This window comes from Somniosus microcephalus, unplaced genomic scaffold (assembly GCF_052327205.1).
Source record: "Somniosus microcephalus isolate GS21.2 unplaced genomic scaffold, FLI_Smic_1.0 scaffold1338, whole genome shotgun sequence".
Taxonomy (NCBI): domain Eukaryota; kingdom Metazoa; phylum Chordata; class Chondrichthyes; order Squaliformes; family Somniosidae; genus Somniosus; species Somniosus microcephalus.
The window spans coordinates 295-22,116 of record NW_028226525.1 but is presented as its reverse complement, the minus strand read 5'-3'; the positions used below and the strand labels follow the sequence as shown (position 1 = coordinate 22,116).

General features: G+C 57.8%; 1 protein-coding gene across 1 annotated transcript in view; it reads right to left on the bottom strand.

Annotated features, from left to right (window-relative positions):
- pick1 (protein interacting with prkca 1) overlaps positions 1-21,608 on the bottom strand; it is a 29,096-nt gene extending 7,488 nt beyond the window's left edge. The window contains exons 1-6 of the mRNA XM_085981137.1: positions 21,524-21,608; positions 19,812-19,874; positions 18,657-18,790; positions 12,843-12,935; positions 10,319-10,369; positions 6,959-7,103 (exon numbers count right to left, since the gene is read on the bottom strand). Coding sequence (XP_085837263.1) covers positions 6,959-7,103; positions 10,319-10,369; positions 12,843-12,935; positions 18,657-18,790; positions 19,812-19,874; positions 21,524-21,593 — 556 coding nt within the window. The 5' untranslated portion in view covers positions 21,594-21,608. The remainder of the gene's footprint in view (positions 1-6,958; positions 7,104-10,318; positions 10,370-12,842; positions 12,936-18,656; positions 18,791-19,811; positions 19,875-21,523) is intronic.
- Positions 21,609-21,822: the final 214 nt, after the last annotated feature.

The window sequence follows — 21,822 nt, the reverse complement described above, 5'->3', positions numbered from 1 at the left end:
TGTAGAGACTGAAGGGAGAGTGTAGAGACTGAAGGGTGAGTGTAGAGACTGAAGGGTGAGTGTAGAGACTGAAGGGTGTGTAGAGACTGAAGGGAGAGTGTAGAGACTGAAGGGTGAGTGTAGAGACTGAAGGGAGAGTGTAGAGACTGAAGGGAGAGTGTAGAGACTGAAGGGTGTGTAGAGACTGAAGGGAGAGTGTAGAGACTGAAGGGTGTGTAGAGACTGAAGGGAGAGTGTAGAGACTGAAGGGTGAGTGTAGAGACTGAAGGGAGAGTGTAGAGACTGAAGGGTGAGTGTAGAGACTGAAGGGTGAGTGTAGAGACTGAAGGGTGAGTGTAGAGACTGAAGGGAGAGTGTAGAGACTGAAGGGAGAGTGTAGAGACTGAAGGGTGTGTAGAGACTGAAGGGAGAGTGTAGAGGCTGAAGGGTGAGTGTAGAGACTGAAGGGAGAGTGTAGAGACTGAAGGGAGAGTGTAGAGACTGAAGGGTGAGTGTAGAGACTGAAGGGTGAGTGTAGAGACTGAAGGGAGAGTGTAGAGACTGAAGGGAGAGTGTAGAGACTGAAGGGTGAGTGTAGAGACTGAAGGGTGAGTGTAGAGACTGAAGGGTGAGTGTAGAGACTGAAGGGTGAGTGTAGAGACTGAAGGGCGAGTGTAGAGACTGAAGTGTGAGTGTAGAGACTGAAGGGTGAGTGTAGAGACTGAAGGGTGAGTGTAGAGACTGAAGGGAGAGTGTAGAGACTGAAGGGAGAGTGTAGAGACTGAAGGGTGAGTGTAGAGACTGAAGGGAGAGTGTAGAGACTGAAGGGAGGGTGTAGAGACTGAAGGGTGAGTGTAGAGACTGAAGGGAGAGTGTAGAGACTGAAGGGAGAGTGTAGAGACTGAAGTGTGAGTGTAGAGACTGAACGGTGAGTGTAGAGACTGAAGGGTGAGTGTAGAGACTGAAGGGCGAGTGTAGAGACTGAAGGGAGAGTGTAGAGACTGAAGGGTGAGTGTAGAGACTGAAGGGTGAGTGTAGAGACTGAAGGGTGAGTGTAGAGACTGAAGGGTGAGTGTAGAGACTGAAGGGAGAGTGTAGAGACTGAAGGGTGAGTGTAGAGACTGAAGGGTGAGTGTAGAGACTGAAGGGAGAGTGTAGAGACTGAAGGGAGGGTGTAGAGACTGAAGGGTGAGTGTAGAGACTGAAGGGTGAGTGTAGAGACTGAAGGGAGAGTGTAGAGACTGAAGGGAGAGTGTAGAGACTGAAGGGAGAGTGTAGAGACTGAAGGGAGAGTGTAGAGACTGAAGGGAGAGTGTAGAGACTGAAGGGTGAGTGTAGAGACTGAAGGGTGAGTGTAGAGACTGAAGGGTGAGTGTAGAGACTGAAGGGAGAGTGTAGAGACTGAAGGGCGAGTGTAGAGACTGAAGGGAGAGTGTAGAGACTGAAGGGTGAGTGTAGAGACTGAAGGGAGAGTGTAGAGACTGAAGGGTGAGTGTAGAGACTGAAGGGTGAGTGTAGAGACTGAAGGGTGAGTGTAGAGACTGAAGGGAGAGTGTAGAGACTGAAGGGAGAGTGTAGAGACTGAAGGGTGAGTGTAGAGACTGAAGGGAGAGTGTAGAGACTGAAGGGTGAGTGTAGAGACTGAAGGGAGAGTGTAGAGACTGAAGGGTGAGTGTAGAGACTGAAGGGAGAGTGTAGAGACTGAAGGGAGAGTGTAGAGACTGAAGGGAGAGTGTAGAGACTGAAGGGAGAGTGTAGAGACTGAAGGGAGAGTGTAGAGACTGAAGGGTGAGTGTAGAGACTGAAGGGTGAGTGTAGAGACTGAAGGGTGAGTGTAGAGACTGAAGGGAGAGTGTAGAGACTGAAGGGAGAGTGTAGAGACTGAAGGGTGAGTGTAGAGACTGAAGGGTGAGTGTAGAGACTGAAGGGTGAGTGTAGAGACTGAAGGGTGAGTGTAGAGACTGAAGGGAGAGTGTAGAGACTGAAGGGAGAGTGTAGAGACTGAAGGGTGAGTGTAGAGACTGAAGGGAGAGTGTAGAGACTGAAGGGAGAGTGTAGAGACTGAAGGGAGAGTGTAGAGACTGAAGGGAGGGTGTAGAGACTGAAGGGTGAGTGTAGAGACTGAAGGGTGAGTGTAGAGACTGAAGGGAGAGTGTAGAGACTGAAGGGAGAGTGTAGAGACTGAAGGGAGAGTGTAGAGACTGAAGGGTGAGTGTAGAGACTGAAGGGTGAGTGTAGAGACTGAAGGGTGAGTGTAGAGACTGAAGGGAGAGTGTAGAGACTGAAGGGAGAGTGCAGAGACTGAAGGGTGAGTGTAGAGACTGAAGGGAGAGTGTAGAGACTGAAGGGAGAGTGTAGAGACTGAAGGGAGAGTGTAGAGACTGAAGTGTGAGTGTAGAGACTGAAGGGTGAGTGTAGAGACTGAAGGGAGAGTGTAGAGACTGAAGGGAGAGTGTAGAGACTGAAGGGTGAGTGTAGAGACTGAAGGGAGAGTGTAGAGACTGAAGGGTGAGTGTAGAGACTGAAGGGAGAGTGTAGAGACTGAAGGGTGAGTGTAGAGATTGAAGTGAGAGTGTAGAGACTGAAGGGAGAGTGTAGAGACTGAAGGGCGAGTGTCGAGACTGAAGGGAGAGTGTAGAGACTGAAGGGAGAGTGTAGAGACTGAAGGGAGAGTGTAGAGACTGAAGGGTGAGTGTAGAGACTGAAGGGAGAGTGTAGAGACTGAAGGGTGAGTGTAGAGACTGAAGGGTGAGTGTAGAGACTGAAGGGAGAGTGTAGAGACTGAAGGGAGAGTGTAGAGACTGAAGGGTGAGTGTAGAGACTGAAGGGAGAGTGTAGAGACTGAAGGGTGAGTGTAGAGATTGAAGTGAGAGTGTAGAGACTTAAGGGAGAGTGTAGAGACTGAAGGGCGAGTGTAGAGACTGAAGTGTGAGTGTAGAGACTGAAGGGTGAGTGTAGAGACTGAAGGGTGAGTGTAGAGACTGAAGGGTGAGTGTAGAGACTGAAGGGAGAGTGTCGAGACTGAAGGGAGAGTGTCGAGACTGAAGGGAGAGTGTCGAGACTGAAGGGCGAGTGTAGAGACTGAAGGGCGAGTGTAGAGACTGAAGGGAGAGTGTAGAGACTGAAGTGTGAGTGTAGAGACTGAAGGGAGAGTGTAGAGACTGAAGGGAGAGTGTAGAGACTGAAGGGAGAGTGTCGAGACTGAAGGGAGAGTGTAGAGACTGAAGGGTGGGTGTAGAGACTGAAGGGTGAGTGTAGAGACTGAAGGGTGAGTGTAGAGACTGAAGGGTGAGTGTAGAGACTGAAGGGTGAGTGTAGAGACTGAAGGGTGAGTGTAGAGACTGAAGGGTGAGTGTAGAGACTGAAGGGAGGGTGTAGTGACTGAAGGGAGAGTGTAGAGACTGAAGGGAGGGTGTAGAGACTGAAGGGAGAGTGTAGAGACTGAAGGGAGGGTGTAGTGACTGAAGGGTGAGTGTAGAGACTGAAGGGAGAGTGTAGAGACTGAAGGGTGAGTGTAGAGACTGAAGGGAGGGTGTAGAGACTGAAGGGAGAGTGTAGAGACTGAAGGGAGGGTGTAGTGACTGAAGGGTGAGTGTAGAGACTGAAGGGCGAGTGTAGAGACTGAAGGGCGAGTGTAGAGACTGAAGGGTGAGTGTAGAGACTGAAGGGAGGGTGTAGTGACTGAAGGGAGAGTGTAGAGACTGAAGGGAGAGTGTAGAGACTGAAGGGTGAGTGTAGAGACTGAAGGGAGGGTGTAGAGACTGAAGGGAGAGTGTAGAGACTGAAGGGAGGGTGTAGAGACTGAAGGGTGAGTGTAGAGACTGAAGGGAGAGTGTAGAGACTGAAGGGTGAGTGTAGAGACTGAAGGGAGAGTGTAGAGACTGAAGGGTGAGTGTAGAGACTGAAGGGAGAGTGTAGAGACTGAAGGGTGAGTGTAGAGACTGAAGGGTGAGTGTAGAGACTGAAGGGAGGGTGTAGAGACTGAAGGGAGAGTGTAGAGACTGAAGGGAGGGTGTAGTGACTGAAGGGTGAGTGTAGAGACTGAAGGGAGAGTGTAGAGACTGAAGGGTGAGTGTAGAGACTGAAGGGCGAGTGTAGAGACTGAAGGGTGAGTGTAGAGACTGAAGGGTGAGCGTAGAGACTGAAGGGAGAGTGTAGAGACTGAAGGGCGAGTGTAGAGACTGAAGGGCGAGTGTAGAGACTGAAGGGTGAGTGTAGAGACTGAAGGGAGGGTGTAGTGACTGAAGGGAGAGTGTAGAGACTGAAGGGAGGGTGTAGTGACTGAAGGGAGAGTGTAGAGACTGAAGGGAGAGTGTAGAGACTGAAGGGTGAGTGTAGAGACTGAAGGGAGGGTGTAGTGACTGAAGGGAGAGTGTAGAGACTGAAGGGAGAGTGTAGAGACTGAAGGGAGAGTGTAGTGACTGAAGGGAGAGTGTAGAGACTGAAGGGTGAGTGTAGAGACTGAAGGGAGAGTGTAGAGACTGAAGGGTGAGTGTAGAGACTGAAGGGTGAGTGTAGAGACTGAAGGGAGAGTGTAGAGACTGAAGGGTGAGTGTAGAGACTGAAGGGAGAGTGTAGAGACTGAAGGGAGAGTGTGGAGACTGAAGGGAGAGTGTAGAGACTGAAGGGTGAGTGCAGAGACTGAAGGGTGAGTGTAGAGACTGAAGGGTGAGTGTAGAGACTGAAGGGAGGGTGTAGTGACTGAAGGGAGAGTGTAGAGACTGAAGGGAGAGTGTAGAGACTGAAGGGTGAGTGTAGAGACTGAAGGGAGAGTGTAGAGACTGAAGGGTGAGTGTAGAGACTGAAGGGTGAGTGTAGAGACTGAAGGGAGAGTGTAGAGACTGAAGGGTGAGTGTAGAGACTGAAGGGTGAGTGTAGAGACTGATGGGTGAGTGTAGAGACTGAAGGGAGAGTGTAGAGACTGAAGGGTGAGTGTAGAGACTGAAGGGAGAGTGTAGAGACTGAAGGGAGAGTGTAGAGACTGAAGGGTGAGTGTAGAGACTGAAGGGCGAGTGTAGAGACTGAAGGGTGAGTGTAGAGACTGAAGGGAGAGTGTAGAGACTGAAGGGAGAGTGTAGAGACTGAAGGGAGGGTGTAGAGACTGAAGGGAGGGTATATGGAACAGGATTGGAGGCTGGGGATAGGGACAGCCCGGGATTGGAGGCTGGGGATAGGGACAGCCCGGGATTGGAGGCTGGGATAGAGACAGCCCGGGATTGGAGGCTGGGGATAGGGACAGCCCGGGATTGGAGGCTGGAGATAGAGACAGCCCGGGATTGGAGGCTGTGGATAGGGACAGCCCGGGATTGGAGGCTGGAGATAGAGACAGCCCGGGATTGGAGGCTGGGGATAGAGACAGCCCGGGATTGGAGGCTAGGGATAGGGACAGCCTGGGATTGGAGGCTGGGGATAGGGACAGCCTGGGATTGGAGGCTGGGCATAGGGACAGCCCGGGATTGGAGGCTGGGGATAGAGACAGCCCGGGATTGGAGGCTGGGGATAGGGACAGCCTGGGATTGGAGGCTGGGGATAGGGACAGCCTGGGATTGGAGGCTGGGCATCGGGACAGCCCGGGATTGGAGGCTGGGGATAGAGACAGCCCGGGATTGGAGGCTGGGGATAGGGACAGCCCGGGATTGGAGGCTGGGGATAGGGACAGCCTGGGATTGGAGGCTGGGGATAGGGACAGCCCGGGATTGGAGGGAGACTATGTCGTTTCTTTTGCACTAAAAGCCCCAAATTTGTCACAGCTCATTTTCATCCTTATGTTAATTTCTCTGTTCTTCGACGGAGCTGCAGTCATTGCTGTCCTCCCTCTACTTCCTGTGGGAATGGGTCTGGTCGATAACGAATCACCTCCTGATTGAACGTTTCCTGTTGTTCATGCACTGTCTCTGGGCCAGTTCCCTATTTACCTCACCGAGATGGGCTTGTTCCAGTCACTACCCGCACTTTGACTGCTCTTTCTATTCAATTTTATATCAAACCTAATTATGTTATGGTCGCTGTTTCCTAGTTGCTCCCTTACCCTTCCATTCCCTACTTGGCTCCAAGACCTGGATCCAGCACGGCCTCTTTCTGTGCTGGACTAATCATACACAGTTCCAGGAAGTAGTCCTGAACATTGTGCAACTCCTCCACATCTATCCGCGTGAGCTTACTCTAACCCAAACTCTCTCTGAATAAGTCATCCTTGAAGGGCTGTTGCTGCAGTTTCTTGAATTTGATTAAAGACTAGGATTTCTCCAGCGCCTTTCGTGACCTAAGGACACGGCAACGCACTTTACAGCCAATGACACTTTTGAAGTGCAGTCACTGTTGTAATCTGGGAAACACGGCAGCCAATTTTCGCACAGCAAGCTCCCACAAACAGCAATGTGATAATGACCAGATAATCTGTTTTTGTTATGTTGATTGAGGGATAAATATTGGCCAGGACACCGGGGAGAACTCCCCTGCTCCTCTTCGAAATAGTGAACTGGGATCTTTTATGTCCACCCGAGAGCGCAGTTTAACATCTCATCTGAAAGGCGGCACCTCCGACAGTGCAGCACTCCCTCAGCACTGCACCGGAGTGTCGGCCTAGATTTTTGTGCTCAAGTCTCTGGAGTGGGACGTGAACCCACAACCTTCTGACTCCGAGGCGAGAGGGTGCTGCCCACTGAGCCACAGCTGATACCATTACTTCCATCCTCCACTATACCTGTCGTAAAAGACCCGAGAGAATCACACCCGACCCGGCACCGACCCCCCGACCTGGCAGCGACCCGCCCGTCCCGGCACCGACCCCCCCGTCCCGGCACCGACCCGGCACCGACCCTCCGACCCGGCACCGACCCCCTGACCTGACCTGGCACCAACCCCCTGACCGACCCCCCACCGACCCCCCGACCCGGGAGAACTTACCTGACCTGGGAAGTACAAAGTTGCCAAAACCAAGAGACACTGAGCAGTGTAATCCCAGCAAGTTGAAACTAACCATGCTTTTGGTCCAAAAGTTCAATTTTTTCCAGCACATCCTTCCTCATCTTGGCGAAGCGCGCTCGGGCCTCCTGGCGGCAGCGGAGGATCAAACGATACTCATAGTTTCCGGTGCCAACTCGGTATAGCGGCTCCTGCAGAGCCTGGGGAGGGGCAACCAGCAGAGACAGTTTCAACGCTCCAACACATCGTATCAACAGCAATTCAGACAAAACCTCTGCAGCACCAGCTCAGGTTCAAAACGGGCAGAGGGGGAACCAGCGCACTAATATATCAGAGACCCCTCCCACAACACGCCCAGTGTCAGAGCCCCTCCCCCTGTGAGAGAGGCCCCTCCCCCCAGTGTGACAGAAGCCCCTCCCCCCGTGACAGAAGCCCCTCCCCCAGTGACAGAAGCCCCACCCCCAGTGACAGAAGCCCCTCCCCCAGTGTCAGAGCCGCCCCCCGTGAGGCCCCGCCCCCAGTGTCAGAGCCCCTCCCCCAGTGTGACAGAGGCCCCTCCCCCAGTGTCAGAGCCCCTCCCCCCAGTGTGACAGAGGCCCCTCCTCCCGTGTGACAGAGGCCCCTCCCCCGTGTGACAGAGGCCCCTCCCCCGTGTGACAGAGGCCCCTCCCCCCAGTGTGACAGAAGTCCCTCCCCCAGTGACAGAGGCTCCTCCCCCAGTGTGACAGAGGCCCCTCCCCAACTGACAGAGGCCCCTCCACTAGTCCGACAGAGGCCCCTCCCCCACAGTGTGACAGAGGCCCGTCCCCCATTGTGACAGAGGCCCCTCCCCATTGTGACAGAGGCCCCTCCCCATTGTGACAGAGGCCCCTCCCCATTGTGACAGTGGCCCCTCCCCATTGTGACAGTGGCCCCTCCCCATTGTGACAGAGGCCCCTCCCCATTGTGACAGAGGCCCCTCCCCATTGTGCCAGAGGCCCCTCCCCATTGTGCCAGAGGCTCCTCCCCATTGTGCCAGAGGCCCCTCCCCATTGTGCCAGAGGCCCCTCCCCATTGTGCCAGAGGCCCCTCCCCATTGTGCCAGAGGCCCCTCCCCATTGTGCCAGAGGCCCCTCCCCATTGTGCCAGAGGCCCCTCCCCATTGTGCCAGAGGCCCCTCCCCATTGTGGCAGAGGCCCCTCCCCATTGTGCCAGAGGCCCCTCCCCATTGTGCCAGAGGCCCCTCCCCATTGTGACAGAGGCCCCTCCCCCAGTGTGACCTCCCCCCCAGTGTGAGAGGCCCCTCCCCCCGTGTGACAGAGGCCCCTCCCCCAGTGTGACAGAGGTCCCTCCCCATTGTGACAGAGGCCCCTCCCCCAGTGACAGAGGTCCCGCCCCATTGTGACAGAGGTCCCGCCGCATTGTGACAGAGGCCCCTCCCCCAGTGTGACCTCCCCCCAGTGTGACAGAGGCCCCTCCCCCAGTGACAGAGGCCCCTCCCCCACCGTGACAGAGGCCCCTCCCCCAGTGTGACCTCCCCCCAGTGACAGAGGCCCCTCCCCCATCGTGTGACAGAGGCCCCTCCCCCAGTGTGACCTCCCCCCAGTGTGACAGAGGCCCCTCCCCCAGTGACAGAGGCCCCTCCCCCACCGTGACAGAGGCCCAACCCCACAGTGAGACAGAGGCCCCTCCCCCACAGTGTGATAGAGGCCCCTCCCCATTGTGAGAGGCCCCTCCCCCAGTGACAGAGGCCCCTCCCCCAGTGACAGAGGCCCCTCCCCATTGTGAGGCCCCGCCCCATTGTGACAGAGGCCCCTCCCCCAGTGTGACAGAGGCCCCTCCCCCCAGTGACAGAGGCCCCACCCCCAGTGAAAGAGGCCCCTCCCCTAGTGAGAGGCCACACCCAGTGAGAGGCCCCTTCCCCTGTGACAGAGGCCCCTCCCTGCAGTGTGACTGAGGCCGCTCCCCCAGTGTGACAGAGGCCCCTCCCCCGTGTGACAGAAGCCTCTCCCCCAGTGTGACAGAGGCCCCTCCCCCAGTGTGACAGAGGCACCTCCCCGTATGACAGAGGCCCCTCCCCCCAGTGTGACAGAGGCCCCTCCCCGTGTGACAGAGGCCCCTCCCCCAGTGACAGAGGCCCCTCCCCCCAGTGCCAGAGGCCCCTCCCCCCAGTGACAGAGGCCCCCCCCCACCGTGACAGAGGCCCCTCCCCCAGTTTGACCTCCCCACAGTGACAGAGGCCCCTCCCCGTGTGACAGAGGCCCCTCCCCCAGTGTGACCTCCCCCCAGTGTGACAGAGGCCCCTCCCCCAGTGTGACCTCCCCCCAGTGTGACAGAGGCCCCTCCCCCAGTGACAGAGGCCCCTCCCCCACCGTGTGAGAGGCCCAACCCCACAGAGACAGAGGCCCCTCCCCCACAGTGTGACAGAGGCCCCTCCCCATTGTGAGAGGCCCCTCCCCCAGTGTGACAGAGGCCCCTCCCCCACCGTGTGACAGAGGCCCCTCCCCCAGTGTTAGAGGCCCCTCCCCCAGTGTTACAGAGGCCCCTCCCCATTGTGAGGCCCCGCCCCATTGTGACAGAGGCCCCTCCCCCAGTGTGACAAAGGCCCTCCCCCAGTGAGGCCCCTCCCCCACCGTGACAGAGACCCCACAGTGTGACAGAGGCCCCTCCCCCAGTGTGACAGAGGCCGCTCCCCATTGTGACAGAGGCCCCTCCCCCAGTGACAGAGGCCCCTCCCCCAGTGACAGAGGCCCCTCCCCCAGTGTGACAGAGGCCCCTCCCCCCAGTGACAGAGGCCCATCCCCCAGTGACAGAGGCCCCGCCCCCAGTGAAAGAGGCCCCTCCCCTAGTGAGAGGCCACGCCCAGTGAGAGGCCCCTTCCCCTGTGACAGAGGCCGCTCCCCCAGTGTCAGTGGCCCCTCCCTGCAGTGTGACTGAGGCCCCTCCCCCAGTGACTGAGGCCCCTCCCCCAGTGTGACAGAGGCACCTCCCCCGTATGACAGAGGCACCTCCCCCGTATGACAGAGGCCCCTCCCCCCAGTGTGACAGAGGCCCCTCCCCCCAGTGTGACAGAGGCCCCTCCCCCCAGTGTGACCGAGGCCCCTCCCCCCACTGTGACAGAGGCCCCTCCCCCCAGTGTGACAGAGGCCCCTCCCCCCAGTGTGACAGAGGCCCCTCCCCCCAGTGTGACAGAGGCCCCTCCCCCCTGAGCGGACCTTTCATGTTGCCTCTGGCCCTGAGTGTACAGTGTGTCCTGCTCTAGGTGGGCCACAGCTTTATACACTGTACATTAATGTTGTTGCCAGTATCGCAGCCCATTCACATTCTGAACTCCGATCAGCTCCATATACATCATGACCCTCTGTAACATCAGCGGCTCGCAACAAGTCAGCCCAGCCAGCACCAAAGGGTGTCAGACCAGCCAGCAATCACTCACTATGCAGCTGTATTCTTCATCATCCATTTCTTTCACCTTCAAGCAATACGACTGCAAGAAACAAGAGAGAGACCGAGTCAGGGAGAGAGCAGCAGCTCGTTCCTAGTACCTGCCACAAGCATCCCATTCCGATCCAAACAGCCTAGGTGATAGAAAGACTTGAGTCACATTATTTTACCGAGTACCACTTCCTTAGTGATTTTGATCGTGTTTAGCTCCTCCCCCCCTATAGCCACCTGTTTGTCCAGTGTTGGGATATTCTTAGTGTCCTCTGCTGTAAAGACTGATATAAAATATTCATTCAGTGTTTTTGCCATCTCCATATTTCTCACCATTAATTTCCCGGTCTCATCCTCTAAGGGACCAACATTTACTTTAGCCACCCCCTTTTTCTTTTTATATAACTATAAAAACTCTTACTATCTGTTTTTATATTTTTTGCTAATTTACTTTCATAATCTATCTTCCCTTTCTTAATCAATCTTTTTGTTATTTTTTGCTGTCTTTTAAAGTTTTCCCAATCCTCTATCCTCCCACTAGATTTAGCTACCTTATACGCCCTTGTTTTTAGTTGAATACTATCCTTAATTTCTTTACTTAGCCACGGATGGCTGTCTTTTCTTTTACACCCTTTTCTTCTCAGTGGAATATATATTTTTTGGAAGTTGTAAAATAACTCCTTAAATGTACACCACTGATCATGTATCGTCTTACCCTTTAATCTATTTTCCCAGTCCACTCGACTCAATTCCGCTCTCATACCTTCATAGTCTCCTTTATTCAAGCTTAGCACGCTTGTTTGAGATCCAACCATCCCGCTAAGCTGCGTGGCCGCACAGTGGTCTGGAGTTCCCGCGCAGGCCGCCCACCAGCTCATCAATGGAAAAAATGCATGCGTGAAAATTTGAATGGGCCGCGCAGCGAAAGGGACCGCGCGTGAAAAGAAATAAGAGGGAACATTGGCTACCGGCACAGGGACAATGGGCCGAATGACCTTCTTCTGTGCTGTAAGATTCTATGTGAGAATGTACCTTCTGAAAATCTGCCACAGTCCCTTCATCTGTGTATTGTTCTCCAATCAAAAAATGGAATTAAATTAGCCAACCACAACCTGCCCCTCACAGACCGTGGGGACTGTCCCTGATTGGCCCATGTCCGAGTGTTCACTAATTCCTCCCTTGCTGGGATTGGTGGTTTCTTTCGAGGCAGAGGCTGTTGACCCTTCTGCCATTCCTGCTTTGACCAGAGCTCAGAGCTCTGGAGGACAAGCTGGTGTCCAAAGCCTCGTTGTTTTCAGAGGACTGAGTCCGCCAATTCTCCAAAGATCTTGCACCATTACAGGCCTCGACACTGGGCCCTCTCCTAGGGCTGACTATGGGAGACAACGTGGGCCTCAGTCCTGGATTTAAACCGGTGCTAAGGACTGATAGCGAGTCTTGAAGCCAATCGGAAACATTAACCAAAACAGAAGAAATTGGTCAACTGAGAACCATGCTTCAACATAAATACTTTACAAAACCTAGGTCACAAAATATCACCCTAAAAACTCATTTTGTAAAAAGTTTAAAACCGGTGAAGTACAGGGTCAGCTGGGGGTCAGGATCAGGGTCAGCTGGGGTCAGGATCAGGGTCAGCTGGGGTCAAGATCAGGGTCAGGATCAGCTGGGGTCAAGATCAGGGTCAGCTGGGGGGTCAGGATCAGCTGGGGTCAGGATCAGGGTCAGCTGGGGTCAAGATCAGGGTCAGGTGGGGGGTCAGGATCAGGGTCAGCTGGGGTCAAGATCAGGGTCAGGTGGGGGGGGTCAGGATCAAGGTCAGCAGGGGTCAAGATCAGGGTCAGGTGGGGGTTCAGGATCAGGGTCAGCTGGGGTCATGATCAGGGTCAGGTGGGGGGTCAGGATCAGGGTCAGGTGGGGGGTCAGGGTCAGGTGGGGGTCAGGATCAGGGTCAGCTGGGGTGAAGATCAGGGTCAGGTGGGGGGTCAGGATCAGGGTCAGCTGGGGTCAGGATCAGGGTCAGCTGGGGTCAAGATCAGGGTCAGGTGAGGGGTCAGGATCAGGGTCAGCTGGGGTCAAGATCAGGGTCAGGTGGGGGGGGTCAGGATCAAGGTCAGCAGGGGTCAAGATCAGGGTCAGGTGGGGGGTCAGGATCAGGGTCAGCTGGGGTCATGATCAGGGTCAGGTGGGGGGTCAGGATCAGGGTCAGGTGGGGGGTCAGGGTCAGGTGGGGGTCAGGATCAGGGTCAGCTGGGGTGAAGATCAGGGTCAGGTGGGGGGTCAGGATCAGCTGGGGTCATGATCAGGGTCAGCTGGGGTCAAGATCAGGGTCAGGTGAGGGGTCAGGATCAGGGTCAGCTGGGGTCAAGATCAGGGTCAGGGTCAGGTGGGGGGTCAGGATCAGGGTCAGGTGGGGGGTCAGGAGGGGGTCAGGATCAGGGTCAGGTGGGGGTCAGGATCAGGGTCAGGTGGGGGTCAGGATCAGGGTCAGGGTGCACTATCGAAAGAAGAGGTCACAGAGAACGTACCAAATATTCAAACTTGACATCGAGGTATTTTTTGATTGTGAGCTTGGTGTCAGGAATGGCCTTATTAAGATAGGTGTTCAGGTCACTCAGCATCTGCAAATCCAGAAATCAGTCGTTACTCAGTGAGAGAGAACACAGCTCACACGCTCAGTATCAAAAGGAATCTGCAGCAAAGATACATCATTCCTCGGCACTAAACGATCCCCGGATTTCACTTCTTCATCCTAATGACTGACAGTGCGTGACAGGGTCACACAGCAGGGGAAGAATCACATCAAATAAAGTCTCCTGTGACACAGGAAAGCACCAGGACGGTAACCAGTGCGGGCCCGGCACTGTGCCAGGACGGTAACCAGTGCGGGCCCGGCACTGTGCCAGGACAGTAACCAGTGCGGACCCGGCACTGTGCCAGGACGGTAACCAGTGTGGACCCGGCACTGTGCCAGGACGGTAACCAGTGCGGGTATGGCACTGTGCCAGGACAGTAACCAGTGCGGACCCGGCACTGTGCCAGCACGGTAACCAGTGCGGGTACGGCACTGTGCCAGGACAGTAACCAGTGCGGACCCAGCACTGTGCCAGGACGGTAACCAGTGCGGGCCAGGCACTGTGCCAGGACGGTAACCAGTGCGGACCCGGCACTGTGCCAGGACGGTAACCAGTGCGGACCCGGCACTGTGCCAGGACAGTAACCAGTGCGGACCCGGCACTGTGCCAGGACGGTAACCATGTCGGGTACGGCACTGTGCCAGGACGGTAACCAGTGCGGACCCGGCACTGTGCCAGGACGGTAACCAGTGCGGACCCGGCACTGTGCCAGGACGGTAACCATGTCGGGTACGGCACTGTGCCAGGACGGTAACCAGTGCGGACCCGGCACTGTGCCAGGACGGTAACCATGTCGGGCCAGGCACTGTGCCAGGACGGTAACCAGTGCGGGTACGGCACTGTGCCAGGACGGTAACCAGTGCGGACCCGGCACTGTGCCAGGACGGTAACCAGTGCGGGTACGGCACTGTGCCAGGACGGTAACCAGTGCGGGTACGGCACTGTGCCAGGACGGTAACCAGTGCGGACCCGGCACTGTGTCAGGACAGTAACCAGTGCGGGCCAGGCACTGTGCCAGGACAGTAACCAGTGCGGAGCCGGCACTGTGCCAGGACGGTAACCAGTGCGGACCCGGCACTGTGCCAGGACAGTAACCAGTGTGGACCCGGCACTGTGCCAGGACGGTAACCAGTGCGGGCCCGGCACTGTGCCAGGACGGTAACCAGTGCGGGCCCGGCACTGTGCCAGGACGGTAACCATGTCGGGCCAGGCACTGTGCCAGGACGGTAACCAGTGCGGGCCCGGCACTGTGCCAGGACGGTAACCAGTGCGGGCCAGGCACTGTGCCAGGACGGTAACCAGTGCGGACCCGGCACTGTGCCAGGACGGTAACCAGTGCGGGTATGGCACTGTGCCAGGACAGTAACCAATGCGGGCCCGGCACTGTGCCAGGACGGTAACCAGTGCGGGCCAGGCACTGTGCCAGGACGGTAACCAGTGCGGGTATGGCACTGTGCCAGGACAGTAACCAGTGCGGGTATGGCACTGTGCCAGGACAGTAACCAGTGCGGACCCGGCACTGTGCCAGGACAGTAACCAGTGCGGAGCCGGCACTGTGCCAGGACAGTAACCAGTGTGGACCCGGCACTGTGCCAGGACAGTAACCAGTGTGGACCCGGCACTGTGCCAGAACGGTAACCAGTGCGGGTCAGGCACTGTGCCAGGACGGTAACCAGTGCGGACCCGGCACTGTGCCAGGACGGTAACCAGTACGGACCCGGCACTGTGCCAGGACGGTAACCAGTGCGGGTATGGCACTGTGCCAGGACAGTAACCAGTGCGGGCCCGGCACTGTGCCAGAACGGTAACCAGTGCGGGCCAGGCACTGTGCCAGGACGGTAACCAGTGCGGACCCGGCACTGTGCCAGGACGGTAACCAGTGCAGACCCGGCACTGTGCCAGGACGGTAACCAGTGCAGGTATGGCACTGTGCCAGGACAGTAACCAGTGCGGAGCCAGCACTGTGCCAGGCCAGTAGCCAGTGTGGACCCGGCACTGTGCCAGGACAGTAACCAGTGTGGACCCGGCACTGTGCCAGGACAGTAACCAGTGCGGACCCGGCACTGTGCCAGGACAGTAACCAGTGCGGAGCCGGCACTGTGCCAGGACAGTAACCAGCGCGGACCCAGCACTGTGCCAGGACAGTAACCAGCGCGGACCCAGCACTGTGCCAGGACAGTAACCAGTGTGGACCCGGCACTGTGCCAGGACAGTAACCAGTGCGGACCCGGCACTGTGCCAGGACAGTAACCAGTGCGGACACGGCACTGTGCCAGGACAGTAACCAGTGCGGACACGGCACTGTGCCAGGACAGTAACCAGTGCGGACACGGCACTGTGCCAGGACGGTAACCAGTGCGGAGTCGGCACTGTGCCAGGATAGTAACCAGTGTGGACCCGGCACTGTGCCAGGACAGTAACCAGTGCGGAGCTAGCACTGTGCCAGAACAGTAACCAGTGCGGGCCCGGCACTGTGCCAGAACAGTAACCAGTGCGGGCCAGGCACTGTGCCAGGACGGTAACCAGTGCGGACCCGGCACTGTGCCAGGACGGTAACCAGTGCAGACACGGCACTGTGCCAGGACGGTAACCAGTGCGGGTATGGCACTGTGCCAGGGCAGTAACCAGTGCGGGTATGGCACTGTGCCAGGACAGTAACCAGTGCGGACCCGGCACTGTGCCAGGACAGTAACCAGTGCGGAGCCGGCACTGTGCCAGGACAGTAACCAGTGTGGACCCGGCACTGTGCCAGGACAGTAACCAGTGTGGACCCGGCACTGTGCCAGAACGGTAACCAGTGCGGGCCAGGCACTGTGCCAGGACGGTAACCAGTGCGGACCCGGCACTGTGCCAGGACGGTAACCAGTACGGACCCGGCACTGTGCCAGGACGGTAACCAGTGCGGGTATGGCACTGTGCCAGGACAGTAACCAGTGCGGGCCCGGCACTGTGCCAGAACGGTAACCAGTGCGGGCCAGGCACTGTGCCAGGACGGTAACCAGTGCGGACCCGGCACTGTGCCAGGACGGTAACCAGTGCAGACCCGGCACTGTGCCAGGACGGTAACCAGTGCAGGTATGGCACTGTGCCAGGACAGTAACCAGTGCGGATATGGCACTGTGCCAGGACAGTAACCAGTGCGGAGCCAGCACTGTGCCAGGACAGTAACCAGTGTGGACCCGGCACTGTGCCAGGACAGTAACCAGTGTGGACCCGGCACTGTGCCAGGACAGTAACCAGTGCGGAGCCGGCACTGTGCCAGGACAGTAACCAGCGCGGACCCAGCACTGTGCCAGGACAGTAACCAGCGCGGACCCAGCACTGTGCCAGGACAGTAACCAGTGTGGACCCGGCACTGTGCCAGGACAGTAACCAGTGCGGACCCGGCACTGTGCCAGGACAGTAACCAGTGCGGACACGGCACTGTGCCAGGACAGTAACCAGTGCGGACACGGCACTGTGCCAGGACGGTAACCAGTGCGGAGCCGGCACCGTGCCAGGACAGTAACCAGTCCGGACCCGGCACAGTGCCTGGACAGTAACCAGTGCGGAGCCGGCACCGTGCCAGGATAGTAACCAGTGTGGACCCGGCACTGTGCCAGGACAGTAACCAGTGCGGAGCCGGCACTGTGCCAGGATAGTAACCAGTGTGGACCCGGCACTGTGCCAGGACAGTAACCAGTGCGGAGCTAGCACTGTGCCAGAACAGTAACCAGTGCGGGTACGGCACTGTGCCAGGACAGTAACCAGTGCAGACCCGGCACTGTGCCAGGACAGTAACCAGTGCGGACCCGGCACTGTGCCAGGACAGTAACCAGTCTGGACACGGCACTGTGCCAGGACAGTAACTAGTGCGGACAGGGCACTGTGCCAGGACAGTAACCAGTGCGGACACGGCACCGTGCCAGGACAGTAACCAGTGCGGACACGGCACTGTGCCAGGACAGTAACCAGTGCGGACATGGCACCGTGCCAGGACAGTAACCAGTGCGGACACGGCACCGTGCCAGGACAGTAACCAGTGCGGACACGGCACTGTGCCAGGACAGTAACCAGTGCGGACCCGGCACTGTGCCAGGACAGTAACCAGTGCGGAGCTAGCACTGTGCCAGAACAGTAACCAGTGCGGGTACGGCACTGTGCCAGGACAGTAACCAGTGCGGACACGGCACCGTTCCAGGACAGTAACCAGTGCGGACACGGCACCGTGCCAGGACAGTAACCAGTGCGGACACGGCACCGTGCCAGGACAGTAACCAGTGCGGACACGGCACCGTGCCAGGACAGTAACCAGTGCGGACACGGCACCGTGCCAGGACAGTAACCAGTGCGGACACGGCACCGTGCCAGGACAGTAACCAGTGCGGACACGGCACTGTGCCAGGACAGTAACCAGTGCGGACACGGCACTGTGCCAGGACAGTAACCAGTGCGGAGCTGGCACTGTGCCAGGACAGTAACCAGTGCGGACACGGCACTGTGCCAGGACAGTAACCAGTGCGGACCCGGCACAGTGCCAGGACAGTAACCAGTGCGGACACGGCACTGTGCCAGGACAGTAACCAGTGCGGACACGGCACTGTGCCAGGACAGTAACCAGTGCGGACCCGGCACTGTGCCAGGATAGTAACCAGTGCGGACCCGGCACTGTGCCAGGACAGTAACCAGTGCGGAGCTGGCACTGTGCCAGGACAGTAACCAGTGCGGACACGGCACTGTGCCAGGACAGTAACCAGTGCGGACCCGGCACAGTGCCTGGACAGTAACCAGTGCGGACCCGGCACTGTGCCAGGACAGTAACCAGTGCGGACACGGCACCGTGCCAGGACAGTAACCAGTGCGGACACGGCACTGTGCCAGGACAGTAACCAGTGCGGACCCGGCACTGTGCCAGGACAGTAACCAGTGCGGACACGGCACCGTGCCAGGACAGTAACCAGTGCGGACACGGCACTGTGCCAGGACAGTAACCAGTGCGGACACGGCACTGTGCCAGGACAGTAACCAGTGCGGACACGGCACCGTGCCAGGACAGTAACCAGTGCGGACACGGCACTGTGCCAGGACAGTAACCAGTGCGGACACGGCACCGTGCCAGGACAGTAACCAGTGCGGACACAGCACTGTGCCAGGACAGTAACCAGTGCGGACACGGCACTGTGCCAGGACAGTAACCAGTGCGGACACGGCACTGTGCCAGGACAGTAACCAGTGCGGACACGGCACTGTGCCAGGACAGTAATTCACCCCAAGTCCAAGTCATTAATTTATAGAACAAAAGTGGCCTGAGCACAGGCCCAAGGATGGACCTTTCTCCAGTCCGGGCAATGCCCACCGGTCCTTTGTTTCCTGTCCACCCTCTGCCCACCGGCCCTCCCTCCAGCCCCTGGTCCACTCTCTCTATTTCCTGATACCATATGGCTGAATTGTCCCAACAAGACATCTTGCCGAAAACCTTCTGAAAGTCCACAAAAGGCCGTCTGCATTCCCTTATTGATCCAATCGGTCACTTCGACTACTAGATTTGTCAAACATGACTTGCCTTTATCAAATCTGTGCCCTTCATGAACCCACTCAATATGGATTCTCCGAGTTTGCTCACTAGCTGCTCTGAATCCACGTTATCCTCTCCCTCCTTGAAACTGCCTTAACCAGCCTATTACCAGCTGCGTGCTGGCGCAGTGCCAGAGGAGTGCAGAGACTTACTGGTTTCACTGTTTTCAGAAGTCGGATGCCAAATTTCTCGATATTCCGATGAGCTTCTGCGAATTTCACGAAAGCCTCACTGGCAGTAGGCTGGGGCTCCCTCACCCCAATAACAGAAAACACGTCACCAAACACTGAAACAAATCAAAACACTGCTCACAATCCCAGCCCCACAGACAGCAGCGGCGCAGAACTCCCACTACCAGGCACCCCCGCGAAGTCCGCCACTGGCGCAAGTGCTCAGAAAATCTTAGGGCACAGGAGGAGGCCCTTCGGCCCATCGTGCCTGTGCCGGCTCTTTGGTAGCGCTCTCCAATCAGTCCCACTCCCCGGCACTTTCCCCCATAGCCCTGTAAATGACTCCCCTTCGAGTATTTATCCAATGCCCTTTTGAAGTTATTATTGAATCTGCTTCCACCGCCCTTTCAGGCAGCGCATTGCAGATCACAACAAATCGCTGCGTAAAACAATTCTCCTCATCTCCCCTCGGGTTCTTTTGCCAATCACCTTAAACCTGTGTCCTCTGGTTACCGACCCTCCTGCCACAGGAAACAGTTTCCCCTTATTTACTCGATCAAAACCCTGCATGATTTTGAACACCTCTACCAAATCTCCCCTCCCCTTCTCTGCTCTAAGGAGAACCATTCCAGCTTCTCCAGTCTCTCCACCTAATTGAAGTCCCTCATCCCCGGTACCATTCTAGTAAATCTCCTCTGCATTCTGGCTAAGGCCTTGACATCCTTGACACAATACTCCAAGCTGAGTCCGAACCGCTGTTTTATAAAGGTTTAGCAGAATTTCCTTGCTTCTGTACTCTACTCTATTAATAAAGCCAAGGATCACATATGCTTTTTAACAGCCTTCGCAGCTTGTCCTGCCACCTTCAAAGATTTGTGTTCATACACCCCCAGGTCTCTCTGTTCCTCTGCCCCCATTACAATTGCACCATTTAGTTTGCATTCTAGATCACAATAACTCGAGGGGCTGAATGGCCTCTTCCTGTGTGTATTGTTGCTCCTGCACTCCCTGCTCACACAGACTCTGGGGAATGAACCCTGTTTGCTGCCAGTGAGTGCTGTGCACTGCATTGCGCTGATCCGGACCTGGTCTCTGATCCCCCAGTCTCCTGTAAACATGACCAACGGAAGGATTTACCTCGGTGTGTCTGTGACAGCTCAAAGAACGCCCTCAGCAGCCTCTTCGTGTGCTCCATCAGTCCTGCCACACATTCCAAAGTAGGAAATAGTTTACCATTTCAAACAGATATATAAACATGCATTTTCCTCCATTGACAGTTTCCAGCACCCCCTCTCTCTCAGCACAGTGGCCGCTTGGTCCAACCCTCCTTCGGACTGTGGGCACCGCACAGGGTGAACCAGGCCCTTGTTACAGCTCGGACTGACCCTGGTGCCAGTCACTGCCACAACACACCCAGCACCCCCACACCTGGCCCCCCACCCCCACACCCGGCCCCCCACACCCAGCGCCCCCGGTCCCCCCAAACCCACACCCGGCCCCCCACCCCCACACCCGGCCCCCCACACCCAGCGCCCCCGGTCCCCCCACCCCCACACCCGGCCCCCCACACCCAGCGCCCCCGCACCCGGTCCCCCCACACCCAGCGCCCCCGCACCCGGTCCCCCCCACCCCCACACCCGGCCCCCCACACCCGGCCCCCCACACCCAGCGCCCCCGCACCCGGTCCCCCCACACCCAGCGCCCCCGCACCCGGTCCCCCCACCCCCACACCCGGCCCCCCACACCCGGCCCCCCACACCCAGCGCCCCCGCACCCGGTCCCCCCACCCCCACACCCAGCCCCCCACACCCACACCCGGCCCCCCACACCCAGCGCCCCCGCACCCGGTCCCCCCACCCCCACACCCGGCCCCCCACACCCACACCCGGCCCCCCACACCCAGCGCCCCCCGCACCCGGTCCCCCCACCCCCACACCCGGCCCCCCCACACCCACACCCAGCGCCCCCGCACCCACCCAGCACCCCGCAACCAGCACCCTTACAGCCAGCGCCCCACACCCGGCCCACCCACACCCAGCGCCTCACCCCCGGCCCCCCAACATCCAGCCCCCCCACACCCGGCCCCCTCACACCCGGCCCCCCACCCCCGGGCCCCCCACCCCCCCACCCCCGGCCCCCCCACACCCGGCCCCCCCACACCCGGCCCCCCACCCCCCCACACCCGGCACCCCCGTTTCCCGGCCAATGACTCCCCGAGATCAGGATTGCCGGAGTGACCCTCGGGCCCGGAGTCACAGACCGTTCCAAGCCCCACGTCGGGGCATTTCATTCAGACAGAAAGGGAAGGTCAGAGGAAGCCGTCTGTGTGAACACGTGTCACCCAATAGAGATCCCCCCGCCCGCGAATTCTCCCCCCCTCGCACCCCTCCCCCTCACCCCCCTCCCCCCCCTCCCCCTCCCACCCCTCCCCCTCACCCCCCTCCCACCCCTCCCCCTCGCACCCCTCACCAAGCTACGCACCCCTCCCTCTAAAGAAACTGAAAGAAACCCCCGTGGCAGTGATCCCCCCCACCAGTGAGGGAAAGTGCGGCAGTGAATGGGAGCTCCATAATTAGGGGGAGGGGGGGGGAACAAACGCTGGCGGGTGGGGGGCTCAGACCATCACCAGAGGGAAGACAGTTTTATCAGACACAGGACGGGTTTATATACCAGCCACCCAAAAACACACAGCTTTCCTACAACTCCTCCCCCTCCCCCGATCCTCCCCCTCCCCCCGATCCTCCCCTCCCCCCGATCCTCCCCTCCCCCCCCGATCCTCCCCCTTCCTCCCCACCCAGCAGGGTTCACCCCCCTTGATCCTGCCCCGCCCCAGAGCCCCTCCCCCTTACCTTTGTAAAGCTCTGCCGTTCTCTCCAGTTCTTCCAGTTTCTTCACTAATCCGTCTGGAAGAAAGACCATTTGTTGAAACTGTGGGTTGTCGGGTCTCACTCCCCTATTAAACCAGATTAAACCCCCGGTCTCACTCCCCTATTAAACCAGATTAAACCCCCGGTCTCACTCCCCTATTAAACCAGATTAAACCCCCGGTCTCACTCCCCTATTAAACCAGATTAAACCCCCGGTCTCACTCCCCTATTAAACCAGATTAAACCCCCGGTCTCACTCCCCTATTAAACCAGATTAAACC